Genomic DNA, 15,657 nt, shown 5'->3' with positions numbered 1-15,657 from the left:
CCTGAAGGACCCAATGACTTAGGATTCTGCTAGCAACGGGACCTCACACCATTGGATCCTGGTGGTAGCAGGATCTATTAGCCCAACTGTAATTTTTGACTTCCAAACAACAAAGATAACACGTTTTAATATAGTAAATACAAATATATACATATATAACATAATATGTAATAAGTACATTTTTTTAGAAATAATATAAAAATAATATTAATTTGAAGTATAGAAAAAAATAAAAACATTTAAATTTCTTAGGTCTCCCCCCTCTCATCCATACACAATCTCAATATATATTTTTAGAAAATATATTTTAAAATAATACAAGAACATAAAAAAAAAAGATATTATTTTGAAGTAAAGGAAAAAATTAAAATTTTAAAATTTCTTGGGTTTGGCTTCACAGCCAGAGACAATCTCAACATATTTTTTTTAAAAAAATAATACAAAAACATAAAAAAATATATTAATTTGAAGTAAAGAAAAAAATTTAAAAATTATCAAAAAAGTTTCAAAGAATTTTTGAAACGCAAAATCAAACATGATTTAATTAGAAAATTCAACCCAACTTAAAACGAAAAAAAAAAAAAAAATCATCCCCCAAATTTTGATCAATATAAAAAAAGTCTCATCAATTTATTTTGAGAAATAAATTTAAATCAGAGAAATCTTATTTCAGTGTATATTGGAGTGCCACTTCCAAGCATTTTTGGTTCCTTGTAAGCCCGTAAGCGAGCCGGTTCCATGCACATCATGTTTAGAAAGCAATCAAGTAGGCAAGCAAATCAAGATATCCTTTTTTGATTTTGGAGCTTTTCTTTCCCTTGTAATATTGATTAGTATAAATCTCTCTTTCAGAGAAAAAAGAGCTTATAGGCTTGTTTATAGCTTGTATAGTTGCTAAAAGAATTGCTACTAAGCTTGTGTTTCTGATACCCGCTGCATGGTCAAGTGCCCTTCACGGAAGGACCCAATCCTCCTAGGTCTGACAATGTACATTGGGTCATGCTAGGAGGGGGGAGACCCAAGATTTACGACTCGTTGGGTCTTGGTTGTGAAAGCCCCTAATGATGTTAGGCCTGGAAGCAGCAGGGCCTCATTAAGCATTGGGTCCTATTACTAGTAGTGGGCCAATGTTGTTGGGTCATACTAGTAGTCAGGGGCCAACATAGCCAAACCTAATTTCAGTATAAATGTATGAAAAATAATACAAAAATATCAAAAAAATATTAATTAGAAGTAAAGAAGAAAATTAAAAATTTTTAAATTTCTTGGGTCTCGCCTCTCAACCAGATACAATCTCAATATATTTTTAAAAAAATATATTTAAAAAATAATACATAAACATGAAGAAAATATTATTTTGAAGTAAAGAAAAAACTTAAAAATTTCTTGGGTTTGGCGTCGCAGCTAGACACAATCTCAATATTTTTTAAAAAATACAAAAACATAACAATAATATTAATTTGAAACAAAGAAAAGTACTTAGAAATTGTCAAAAAAAATTTCAAAGAATTTTCAAAAACACAAAATCAAACATGATTTAATTAGGAAATTCAACCCAACCTAAAACGAAATTTTTTTTTTATCATCACCCAACTTTTGTTCAATATAAAAAAAATCTTATCAATTTATTTTGAAAAATAAATTTAAGTTAGAGAAGGCAACTACAAAGAAATTTAATTGGGTATGGTTGTTGGGTTTGGAAGCCAGTCATCCTTATTAATTAATGGTCTTCTATTAATATTCAATGGTGGTGTTATACTATAGTAAATAACATACACACACACACACAATGTGTAGAGGCATAGAGAGGCTTGGGGGATTGAATTCTCATGTACATGAAAACATGGATTCCCAATTTGTCCACCAAAGGAAATCAATTTTTTTTTTACAATCTTTATATGGTAACGTTAGTGATCTTACTACTTTCTTGCATTGATTAACTTTAATTCCTTGTCGGCAAAGAAAAAGAATGCATGTATGTGCGTGTGTAGATGATAAAACTAGAATCAATTTGGGAAGGTGTTATAGTGTTGTCCATGGTACAATTAATTTATTTTGAAAAATAAATTTAAATAAGAGAAGGTAATAGCCAAGAAATTTAATAGGATATGGTTGTTGGGTTTGGCTACGTAGCCATACCTGTATGAAAAATAAAAATAAAAATAAAATTATTTTGGGTCTTGGTGGAAGCAGAACCCAAAGCTAATGAATTCTATTGTAACAACTCAACAACCATTTCTGACTTATATATATATATATATATATATAGCATCCGAGGGGGCTATATATATATATAAAAAGACAACCCCCCTCAGATGCTACAATGTCGTTCACAGGTAAATACTTTATATCCACAGTCAAATATTCTGTTGGGTTTGGATAAAAGACAACTCAACAATATAGGTATGTTTCAAAAGTGTTTTGGGTTCAGCTTATTAACCAGACCCAACAACATTGGGTTCAACTATTAAAGCCAGATCCAACAATTTTTGATAGAGAAAGACACGCTCCTAGCTGTTATTTTTGACTAAAAACCACAGGAAATGAATGCCTTTAGAGTGCTACAATGCTGTCCATAATACAAATAAGTTATGACATAATGTTATTCACAGGACAACGTTTCTCTTTTTATAATAAATCTATAGTGTTTTTACAATATTTTTTTCAAACATTTTAATATATAATAAAGCAACCGTGAAAGTCTACAGTTATCTCTAGATTCACATTACATACATATATAACAAATCCATAATAAATTATTTTTTGATTCAGTGCATTTATATACAGTAAAAATACCACATATTTTAAAGTTCTGTTAATATATTCAAGAATTAGGCTTCGTTTGTTTGCAGGAAAGTGAATTCCTTTTGGAAAGTGAATTCCGGGGAAAGTGAATTCCTAGAAAGTGAATTCCGGGAAAGTATTTTCCGATGTTTGGTAGTGTTATGGAAAATGAACTGGAAAAACACTTTCCAGTGTTTGGTTATGTCATGGAAAATGAGCTGAAAAATAACTTATTAATATTTTATTTTTCTCAAGTTTATTAAAATAATGAGGAACAAATTTTACAAATTAAAAAGTTGAATGAGAATGAAATTGAAAAAAAAATAATTTCATAAATTATCTCAAATAAAACAAATAATAATCAAAATAATAGGGATCAAATCTAAAAAATTAAAAAAAATGAAAAATGAAGAAATTAAAATAATAATAATCAACATTTCATAAATTATTTCAAATAAAATAAGTAACAATAAAAAAAATGAGGATCAAATTTGATAAATAAAAAATTTCAATAAAAAAATGATAAGAAAAAAGTAAATAGCAATTATAAAAATAAGGACCAAAGTTAATATAAAAATAAAATTTTAAGAGATGAAATTGAAAAATAAATATTCAAAACAAAATATATATAGCAATCAAAAGTTTGAGGATCAAATTTGATATAATCAGCAAATAATGACATTTCTAAATTTTTCACAACTTCCGGAAAGTGTTTTCCCCTCAAATTTTTCAGGAAAACACTTTCCTGAAAACCAAGCCAAATTTTCCTTTTACTGGAAAGTGTTTTCCATTGACCAACTTTCCTACTGGCAAACAAACACAAGAAAGTTTGGAAAGTGCTTTCCCGGAAAACACTTTCCGGAAAACAAACACAGCTAAAAGGAAAAATACTTTCCTGAAAACCAAGTCAATTTTTTTTTGACTAAAATTGACTGGAAAGTGTTTTCCGTTGACCGGAAAATGTTTTCCGCTGACTGGAAATTGTTTTCCGTTGACCAACTTTTCTAATGACAAACAAATACAGAAAAGTTTGTAAAATGGTTTTTTGAAAACTACTTTTTGGGAACAATCAAGGCCTTAGAGACACGTCGAGGAAAGAACCTTGACGACATCATAATTTCTGGACCCACCAACTTGATTAAAAAAACACAAAGGCAAACTAATATAACGATAAAATAAAGCAGCCATGACACGAATTCCCAATTATCAAATGAGACATGACAGTTAAGGAAAGAGAAGAAACCACTTGGCAAGACATGCATGGTCATTAAAGCTCAGATTTCCATCTAAAAAAAATCGTACCTTTTGTGTTTATTCCCTCCAAGTTCTAAAAAAATCAACCACAGAGTATCTCTTAGCTCAAAAAATATAAAAATAAATTTAAAAACATTTTCTATAATATAAAACAAGTTAAAAATTAAATAATTAATTTTTTAAAATAATAAGAAATAAATTTTACAAATTTAAAAAGTTGAATGATAATAAAATTAAAAAATTCTAATTTCATTAATTATCTCAAATAAAATAAATAAAAATCAAAAATAATAAAGATTAAATTTAATAAATAAAAAAGTTGAAAGATGATAAAATTAAAAAAAATTTATAATTTCATAAATTATTTCAAATAAAATAAATAAAAAATCAAAAGAATCAAAACCAAATCTTATAAATAAAAAATTTCAATTAAGAAAATGATAAGAGAAAAGCAAATAATAATCATAAAAATAAATACTATAATTGATATAAAAATTATATTAAATCAAATTCTAGGGGATGAAATTAAAAGAAAAAAAATCAAGACAAAATATATTGCAATCAAAAGTTTGAGGATCAAATTTGATATAATTAGCAAATAACATGGTATTTCTAAATTTTTCACAATTTCTAAAAAATGTTTTCTACTCAAAATAAAATGAAACATTTTTTCTCCAAATGAAGCTAATTTTTTTTTACTGGAAAATATTTTTCATTGATTAATTTTTCTAATAATAAACAAACACAAAAAAATTTAAAAAATAATTTCCAGAAAAACACTTTTTATTAAACAAATAACGCCTAAAGAAGAATTTCAATGTTCACAATAATTATGTTTGACAAAGTTGATTTATGTCATTTAGCATATTTGATGAAGATTAATTATTTCCTATAAGTTATTATTAATTGTGCCCTAATAATTTACATTTTATGTTTAAAAGGCACAAAAGAAATTTAATGTTCTGATTCTTATTTTGTTGCAAGCTCAGTATATTTCTGCTAGTATGTTTTGTAAGTTGTAGTGCTATAAGTTTCCACGTAAAATTTTTGAGAGCTAATGTAACTTACGGTGAAATTAATGGCAATGTGCACAATTCTATTACAAGTTTGTTTTCTACTTTGCTAACTCATTTCATAGAACTTCTTAGCTACATAAACCATGTTTCACGGCAAGTTAAATATTTTTATTTTTTATAAAAAAATTATTTATGTAGTTTTTTTTTAATGTATTCTGATAGTTCAAAAAATATAACAAATCAAAAAATTTATGGATATAAGTAATCAAATAAATTAAGAATTATGCGTGCTCATAAATCAATAAAAAAATCATTAATAATATCTAAAAAAAAACTTAAAAAATCGAGAGATAAATGTAGATAAATATATTGAATCTTAAAAAATAAGACATTAAATTGATTAAATAAAAAAAATAATAACATGTAAGACTACACATATTAAAAAATCATCTAAAAATAAACATTTTTTTATTTTCAAAAACATAGTTTATCTATATAAAACATAGTTTATCTATATAAAACATAAAAATAAAATCATAAATGAACCATAAAAACCACTCCAAAAATTAAACACATGACAAAAAAAAAATTAATATTATTTAAAAGAGACTCTTTGATCAAAATAAAAAAAAGGAGGTTTTGTCTATTTTTTTAACCAATCATGTCACTTTATTTTTTTTAATTGCATTATTTGAAGTTATATTTTTATTGTATTCATAGTTATCAAACCCGACACAGGGATTGACTCGGCCAAGGGGCTAGATCTGAGTTGACTCGGGTCACCCTGTAAATATTTAAAAAAAAATATTTGAGGTTTTAATATTTCATATAAAAAAAATTAAGAAATAATATATGTGGATGTAAGTTATACATGTTGTAGATAATTAAGTTTAAATATTATTTCAAAAGGTTTTTTACCCCATATTTGAAAGATACTGTTATAGTCTTTTAAGTTGAAGTATTTAAACTAAAAAAGGTTTTTTTATCCCACATTAAAAAAACATAACTTTTTTTTTTTGAACATAGAATATATATACTAAAGGGCTTCAAATCTCATATTAAAAAAATAAAAATATTCTTCTAGTATTTTATATAGTAAACTTTGAAATGAGTTATAACTAACTAAAAAAATATGAAAAAAAGGGGTACGGCTATAAAATATTTATTTGAAAAAAATAATAGGTCTCTACCAGGTTTTGCAGGTCACCCAAGTTCCGGGTTGACCCGACAAGATGACTGGTTTTCTCTAGGCCAATTGAAGGTTTGAATTTTAAATGAAATAGAGCTGGCTAAGGCCCTGGGTCACTCGAGTTCTGAGTTGATCTACATGGTTAGGCCGAGTTTGATAACTATGATGACAACTATACCAAACCCATGGATTGGGTTTGGCTTTGCCTGCCAAACCCAATTCAAGACGCTTAGGTTAAGCAAACATGTGAGACCTAAGGGTATGATTGTCAGACTCAATCTTTGCCTGACCCAAGACGCTTGGGTCTTATAAGACTGCTTGACCCAAGTGCCTTGGATTTGGCATGGCTGCCAGACCCATTTCATACTCTTAGGTCTTGCAGTCATGACCACCTGTTTGGCCCAGGTTTTGACCATTGTGGTTGCTAAAAAATCAAGGTTTATGTTCATTTGACCCAAAAACATGTTTTCCAACCTATTTTAACCCCAAACACTTATAAAACACCCTGTAAACTATAAGAAACCCATTATTGGCCTAAAAAGTACCCTAAAAACCAAACTCAACCCGAAATAAAAAATCAACCTGAGTTCATATATGTTTTTTCATGAATTTTTAAGGTACAAAAACCCCTAATATGAACTCCCTGCATCAAATGGAACAATTTGACACAAAAATCCCTTATTTTTGTGGCCTAAATCGATGTCAACGATAAGTTTTTCTCTCTACTGCTGGAATCTGGCGACCCCTCTCTCTTCTCTCTAAACCAAGGACCTAAAAATAACAAAAATAAATCTTTGTACTAAAATGGAATTGGAATAATTTTGAGGGGCTACAATTGTATAATCTACATGATTTTTTTAAGTTAGAGGACCATAGTGAAAAAAATTTCATAGTAACAAATGTACAGTGAAAATCGTATTTGTTTTAGTATATAAGTAATAACTAGTTTGGTTTTCTTGTAAAAAAGTTTCCTTCTTCTTATGTTGTAACATGTTAATTAATATAGCTTGTAAATGTAGCCTTTTAAGTTTTCTTTGTCACTGTCAGGACTGGTTACGGCATAAATCAATTATGATGGTTTATATTGTCTTTTCTTATCTAGATGTGAGCATGTTATTTCAAAAGAAAAAACCGTATTGAAAACTAGCTACTTTTTGTGATAATTATGAGATGGTTAAGATTTTGATGAAAGCTTTTGTTGTCAATTTTTTTTTTTTTTGGAGAGCAACCTTTTAGATTTCATTTACTTTTTTTGTTATTAATTTGGATGAATTTAAGCATTGTTGCTGAAACCTTCAAGCAACATCACATGATAAATTACATATGCCGATTGGGCCTGTTAAAAAGTCAGGAGCTAAGAAGATTAAAGAAACAATTTATGGTTATTTCAAGATATTTAAGCCTTTCATACAAGACTTACAGATTCAATTTATTTTCCTACTTGCACACAGATTGTGCTTTAAATTTTCTTCATGATTATAAAATTCTTGTTTTATATGGAGTTAAAATATAATAGCAATTAGATATTGATAAGGCCTTATGATAAAGATTAAAAACTACTATACAAGAATTGCATTAGTTTTCCAGTTAATTTAGAATTTTATTTTATTTTATTTAAAACTTTTTTGTTATTTTTTTAGCATTTCTCATTTTACCTAGTATAAATATGGTTATTTTACTTATATTTAGTTTTTTTTAATAATTTGAGACGAATTGATTGTTTAGAATATTATTGTGTGTGAAAGAGTTTATTCATACTCTTGATTCCTCATGGAACTTTTTCAAAAACTTATCAAAGATCAATTCTCTTTATGACATTCATCCTTATATCTATAGTTCTTAGTTCGTTATAATCAACATGTTGGGGTTTTATCCATATACCTATAATTTTTAGTTTATTACAATCAACGGGTTGGGGATTCATCCTTATACCTTTGATTAATGGTTCATTATAATCATTAGATTAAGTTTTTTCATTCAATAACTACGATTCTTTGGTTTAGATAATTAATAGGTCAGGTTCTTTTCAACTTAATTTTAGTTTTTTTTGAATTTTTTTTCTTGTGTGAAGGTTTTTACTCTCCAAATTCCCATCAACAATGTATGTTTATGTTGAAGTAAAAATTCATATAATTATTTATGGGCATGAAAAGCCTTTGTAACAAAACAACTCAAACCTATTATGAAAAAATTCAAAACAAATCTTGAAAAACCCAAAAATAGTAAAAATAACTTAGATCCATTGTAATAAAAACCTAAAAAGCAAGGCCCTTGAAAAATCTCAATTAAAGTAATGTTGATTTGAACAAGTTTTAAAATAAAAAAGAATAAACCAAGCCAAATATGGTAGCTTTAAACTGATTTTGAGTTCAAAACCTTAAAAAGCTAAATTTTTATTAAAGTTGTTTTTTTTTTCAGAATCAAATTGAATAAATAAAAAACCTATTGTCAACTCAAAAAAACTCCTAAACTAGTTTTAAAACATAAAATTTAACTTGAATTTTTTTTTTCCAGTCTCGATATAACCTAAATTAATTAGGTCAGAGTTGGATAATGAATTTGGATATTTTAGATGGAACAATTAAGTAAAACTCAAATCCAACTTATTTTATTACCTTCCATTGATTATTATTAAATGAGAAATTTAAACATGCTTGGTGTGTTTAGCAAAGGAGAATGACAGGGTTGTATTATGCACTTTTGAGTGTGGAAAAGTCACAACTCACTTAGGCATCCACTTAGTTGAAAATTAACAAGAAATTTTTAGTGGGATCAAAACACAAGAAATCATTTAATTAAGTTTATACTTTCCATTCCAAATTTTTTTTACTAACTATGCTGAAATATTTGATGAAAGATTTTCTCATAAACTATTTTTCAATATATATAAATTTAACAAGAACTCTAAGTTTAGGCATCTGGAGTTAAGTTTATATTCAAAGAATCTATTTTGCTCTAATTTGATATAGTAGAAAAATCCATATAATATCAAATCTTCACATACATATTAAATTCACTAAATTATTGTAATTATTATGTTTGTTTTTGTGTTTTAAAAATGCTTTTGAAAACATTTTATTTTTTTATTTTTTTCTTTACTTTAAATTAATATATTTTTGGTATTTTTAAATCATTTTGATTTGCTAATACCAAACATGATTTTTAAAAAATATTAAAAATATATTATTTTAATATATTTCTAAGTAAAAAACATTTTAAAAAAATAACCATAATTACATTCTCAAACAATATACTATCTTTGAGTTTACAATGTAAAGGATTCCATCTTTGTGGAACATGATGAGGAAGGAATTGCACAGGAGACTATAACAAAAAAAAAAAAAAAACATATTGATTAAACAAATTATTGTAATAAGGTGTAGTTTTCAATCAAAGAAGAGAGATACTGTGATTTTTAGAGAGATAAAGTAGGATAAGAAAGAGAGTGTGAGTGTGAGTGTGAGTGTGAGTGTGTGATCTATCATTCAACTGGTTTTTTTATATATTATACATAAAGACAATTTGGATATTTTATTATTTTTAAAATTTTTATTTGATAAAGAATGTAGAGTATAATTTCAAAAAGTAATAGAGTAAAGTGAAACATAATCAAATCATAAGAGTAAGAGGTTTTTTTTTGTAATTATCTCTTAATAAAAGAAGAAACCTGGAATTCAGATTCTCGAAAAAAAAAAGAGAGGTAAAAAGTGAAGAGTGACTGGGTGACTGTATGAGTCTTTAAAGGAAAAGAAATAAGGATAAAAATACAATACTAAAAAAATAAAAAGAGGGTGAAATTAAAAAAAAATGAATATGTTTTTTTCTTTTTCTTTTTTAAATAAAAAAGCAAAAGGAGGTGTGAAAGCACGTGTGAAAGCATGTTTAATGCCAGTTTCTCGAACCTACTGGTATTTAGATAATGAGAATGATGTTTTGGTCATCACCATCGAAATTTCGATGTCATCGTTGACGTATGATAATTCCCTAAGCGTGCTGTGCAAGTAACTTAAAAGGAACCATCCCAATTTGTCACAATAAATACTAAATAGCGTTTGGAATCGGCAATTGTTCTAGCCTTTTGAGTAGTTCATCACTTGACAATGGCCAACGAAGACGTTTCGCACGACCTTTCATCCCTTCTTTCGTCGGAAGAGAGGGACTTTCTCATCCGCAACAATGGTGACCAGGTACTGCTTTTAGCTTATGGATTTCTCTGGTCTTATGCGATCTAATTAAGAAGGATATCATGTTTAAATTAGATTGTGAGCCTTGCTGAAGAACAAGTTTATGAGCTTTTATGATTAAGAAAAGCCTCAATTTTTGTTTACCCTCTTGATTTATGGGCTCATTTTTTTTTTCTGATTATGCTCGACACTAATTTTTAGGTTAAGGTCAGCAATTTGGTTGGGAAGATTGTGGGATTCTATTTCTCTGGTTCGTGGTGCGGCCCATGCCGTAATTTCACTCCATTGTTGGTAGAAGTCTATGAACAGTTATCATCCAAAGGGGACTTTGAGGTAGTCTTTATTTCTTCTGATGGAGACGATGAATCCTTCAACACATACTTCTCCGAAATGCCATGGCTTGCTATTCCCTTCTCTGATACGGAGACCCGCCAACGTCTTCAGGAATTGTTCAAAGTAAGAGGGATCCCTAAACTCGTCATTTTTGATACTGATGGTAAGGTTTCCTGCGATAATGGAGTCAGACCTGTCAAGGAACATGGCGTGAATGGGTATCCGTTCAACCTTGATAGACTGAATTTCCTTAAAGAGCAAGAAGAGAATGCTAAGAAGAATCAAACCATAAGCTCTATCTTGGTTTCCAGCTCACGTGATTATGTGATTTCAAATGATGGAAAAAAGGTAGATGTTTTCATTCAATTAGCTAGTTTTGAAATTGAATTGATGATGCCATCATTCACTTTCTTGCTATCTGTAATGGCAGACCCCTGTGTTGGACCTTGAAGGAAAATTGGTTGGCTTGTATTTCTCAATCCATGCTCATAGGATGTGCCGTGAATTCACTCCTAAACTGGTGGAATTGTATAAGACGCTCAAGGAAAAAAGAGAGAACTTTGAAGTAGTCCTAATATCTCTAGACGACGACGAAGAAGACTTCAAAGAGAGTTTTGAGACAATGCCTTGGTTGGCATTGCCTTTTAAGGACAAGAGCTGCGAGAAGCTAGTGCGGTATTTTGAACTTAGAACCATTCCTAATCTTGTCATAATTGGCCACGATGGGAAGACTTTGAACCCAAATGTAGCTGAACTGATCGAAGAACATGGTATTGAAGCCTACCCATTTACACCGGAAAAGCTTGACGAGCTAGCTGCAATTGAAAAGGCAAAACTGGAATCGCAGACGCTTGAGTCAGTTTTGGTTAATGGGGAAAATGATTTTGTGATTGACAAAAGTGGCTCCAAGGTAATTATTTTTGTTCTGTGCTAACCTAGCATGTTGTCACCGCATTACTTTCAATAACTTTCTTATGATCACGAATTGAATTCATTAGCAAAGGTTTTTTTTTTTTATCATTCAAATGGTTTGCTCTTGATTAGGTCCCAGTGTCTGAACTAGTTGGAAAGAACATTCTTCTTTACTTCTCAGCTCAATGGTGCCCTCCATGTCGTGCCTTTTTACCCAAGCTAATTGAAGCATACCACACAATTAAAAGAAAAGGCAATGCATTTGAGGTGATCTTCATCTCAAGTGACAGAGATCAATCCACCTTTGACGAGTTCTATTCAGAAATGCCTTGGTTGGCCCTTCCATTTGGTGATGGAAGGAAACAAATCCTGAGTCGTAAATTCAAAATTCAAGGCATTCCTGCAGCTGTAGCGATTGGGCCAAGTGGCCGGACCATTACCAAGGAAGCTCGGATGCACCTGACAGCTTACGGGGCAGATGCTTTTCCATTTACCGAGGAACATCTAAAGCAATTGGAGGAGGAGATTGAGGAAAAGGCAAAGGGGTGGCCAGAGAAAGTGAAACACGAACTTCATACTGAGCATGAGCTGATACGTACTAAACGCAGTGTATATGGTTGCGATGGCTGTGGGGAAACGGGATATAGGTGGTCTTTCTATTGCAAAGAATGTGACTTTGATCTTCACCCCAAGTGTGCTTTGAAGGAAGATGAAGATGCTGGAACTGAAAAGGGAAAGGAAGGAAGGATCTGCGATGGAGATGTGTGCCGCAGAGCATAAGCAGGCAAGCGCTGCTTGTGTCTGGTTTTAGGGGCTTTCTGCTGTAGTAAGTATATGCAATGGAAGATGTTTGTTGCATGTGTGTGAATATAGTGGGGATGTCTCTCCTGTTATCGTTATGTATCTAAGAAGTGTGAAGCTGAAGGTTTTCATGTCTGTATTTGGATACGAAAAATAAATAAACACCTCTCTGTGTTTGTGTGAATCCTGTGACCCATTTGAAACTTGGGAATCCATGGTTGATGGTTGTTCTCAAAGCTCAATCACTTTGTTATTAGGTTTTTGTCATTCCAAAACGAAAATGCTATGCATGATTGCATTGTAATTGTAATGCTGATTAAATACAAAAACTGGGCTGATTGTGACTTAACCAACATTATACAATGAAACCATTGTAACTCCACCGTAAAAGAAACAAGAATATCCAATCCAAGCAACTGGATAGTCATTCTTACCCCTCTCAGCCTTCTCACATTACTTGTTGAGACGGATTTCAGAATCAAGAAAGCAGCATTAATTCGAACTCAGAAGTAAGAAAGACAAATGAAATCCCAGAAGGTGGAAACCTGCGTTTGTTGATGAACATGTCTGCAATCAATTAAACCAGAACCACGGGCAGGCTATTGCTTGTATCAGTTCGTGGGACGCAAAGGACGGATAGGATTAGTTAACTCCTTCCCCCCGCAGAACAATCAAGCACGCTGCCATAAAGTTTGAAGCCGTTGAAAAAACAATCCCTTCTATGGCCCATTAATTATGTTCAGCTTATTTACTTTTTTCATGTTCTCGCAGTCTCTTTTTGCCAGCTTCCCACCACTGAATCTCATGTGCTTTAAATTTGCCTTCGCCATGACAGCCACAAAACATCCTTGATTGTGTTTTAAATAATTAATTTTAATGAAATAAAATTAAAACTTGAGGATAAAAATTCAACTAATAAATAAAATAAAAGCTAAACACAAGTCATGTTTGTGGGGCCAAGTGACTGGCATGCTTATCCAAAAGATGAAAGAGCCATTTTATTTTTTCTTTGATGGATGACACATTGATCTTTATTCTTTTATTTTTAAAATAAAACAAATGATATATTATTCGTTTACTCAATTATTTTTTGTCATGGAGAAGTAGTTGAAGAATTGGGTTAGAGTTTTTTTATAATCTAAAATTCTATTTTTTTAATATATTTTTATCTAAAAACACCTCATAAATACTTTTAGATTGTCTCTAAACTAATCCATCAACTAAAAAAAAACCCTAAAATAATTTTAAAATACAAAGTTTAACTTAAAAGCAATTCTCTCAACCTCCATTTACCTTTTTTTTTGGCAATATAAAGCTCAAAAACATTATGGTAGCACTTTTCTTGTCAAGAAGAATACATTGACACACATTTTAGCTATTTTTGCAAAACAAAAACTTGTCAATGTATGTATTTTTCTTTCCTTCGTTATTTTTAACTTCCAGATTGAAATGTTATTAAAATAGAGTTTTGGATCAAAACATAAATTTTTTAAAGTAAAATGGCGTGAAATGAACATTTCTCAAAATATAAAAACCTTAAATTCTTGCTTATATGTCAATTTTGGCTCCTCAAGTCTTAAATTTTTATATGCAATAAAATATAATTCTGTTTTGTAAAATAAAACATAACTCTAATGTAAAGACGTTTAATTTTTCAAAAAAAAAAAATTAGATTATAGAAAATCAACCAAAACCAATCAATAAGTCAAATTCTTGATTTATGAAATGTCAAAAAAAAAAGTGTTTGGTGACTATAATAAAAAACAAATTAAAGAAAAAAAACTAGAACACTATTTTCAATCCATGATATTTTGAGTTTTTGTCCATAGTGCAACAACACTAAACTAACCACATCTCTTAGTTTTATGTTTAATTTTATTTTTATATTTTTATGGTTCATGAATGAGGGATTTTTTTTTAGCTTAGGTTTTATTTTTTATAAAATTAATTAAAAATAGATTAGGATATCTAGTGGATACCCACAAATAAAAAAAAGTCATCTACCTAACCGGATTTAAAGCCCGTTTGTTTCTGAGGCAGCATTTGTATTTCTTCTCAACGCACTAATAATAGTGTTTGGTTACTGATTGAAAATAATATATAAATTGTAGGCCTCTCCATTTATGAGATAGAAACCTCAGTTATGGAAAAACAATTTTTTACTGCTTTTTGCAAGTTCAACCACAGGTTGAATTTTTTTATATGGATTCACTCTGTATTGTTCACTGCAGAAAAATAAATAATGCAGAGTAAGGTGTTACTGGTATTGGTAATGGATAATCTCCCCCACCCTTTCTAATTTCTAAAATATTTTTATTAACCATGTTATTTTAAAAAAAAACTCTAATTTTCTCTACTTCTTGAAGATTGAGGAAGTGATCATGGATAAATTATATACTGCATTATTGGGTTACCATTGTTTGTAAGAGGTTTTTCATTTTTTAAAAAACATTCTATGAAATATAAAATAAAAAAACATGTTTATTAATTGGGAATGTAAATTATTTTTTCAATTCTTAAATTTGTTTTAAAAAATTCAAGAGCATTAAAATAGTTTTTTTTTTAAGAATTCTTTGCTATAAAAAATAAAATTCATGTTTGGAAGTCCTGTATTTTCCATTTTATTTTATTTATTTAATAAATATATTTTTTAGTTATTTTATAACTTTAATTTAAAAAAAATTCTTAATGAAAAATATTAAATTAATTTTTATTCAACTTCAATTTCAACTATAATTTTAACTGAATATATATAAATATCAAACCAACCTCAACTAAAAATATTTTTTTATAAAATATTTTTTAAAAAAATATAACCATAAAATTACCATAATACAAATCATACTTCATTTTGAAGTGGAAATTCATTACCTTCCCTCACTTAAAATTAATTGACAAATTTAAATACTTCTGGAGTGTTCGATAAAAGATAATAACATATATGTATGAGTGTGGGAAAGTCACGACTTATGACAAAGTATAGCATTTAAAAATTCTTTCTTTCTCACCTAGAAATATAGGGTCTCTTTTTTGAAATAGAGTCATGATGTGGCTCAAATACACAATATAATTTTATTTATAATTATTAAATATATGCAATATCATTATTTTTTAAAATAAAAAAGAAGTTGAGAGTTTTATTATTAAAAAACTCTATTCTTAAAAATATAACCAAGAACTCTAT

General features: G+C 29.0%; 1 protein-coding gene across 1 annotated transcript; it reads left to right on the top strand.

Moving 5' to 3' along the window:
- Positions 1 to 10,271: 10,271 nt before the first annotated feature.
- On the top strand, positions 10,272 to 12,648 carry LOC118044458 (probable nucleoredoxin 1). The gene is made up of 4 exons (XM_035052743.2): positions 10,272 to 10,430; positions 10,629 to 11,108; positions 11,191 to 11,670; positions 11,805 to 12,648. The coding sequence occupies exons 1-4, from the start codon at positions 10,344 to 10,346 to the stop codon at positions 12,450 to 12,452; spliced, it is 1,695 nt and encodes a 564-aa protein (XP_034908634.1). The 5' UTR covers positions 10,272 to 10,343; the 3' UTR covers positions 12,453 to 12,648.
- Positions 12,649 to 15,657: the final 3,009 nt, after the last annotated feature.

The sequence above is a fragment of the Populus alba genome, chromosome 10 (assembly GCF_005239225.2).
Source record: "Populus alba chromosome 10, ASM523922v2, whole genome shotgun sequence".
Lineage (NCBI taxonomy): Eukaryota > Viridiplantae > Streptophyta > Magnoliopsida > Malpighiales > Salicaceae > Populus > Populus alba.
The sequence above is the reverse complement of the archived record's forward strand: the minus strand, read 5'-3'. Positions and strand labels throughout refer to the sequence as shown.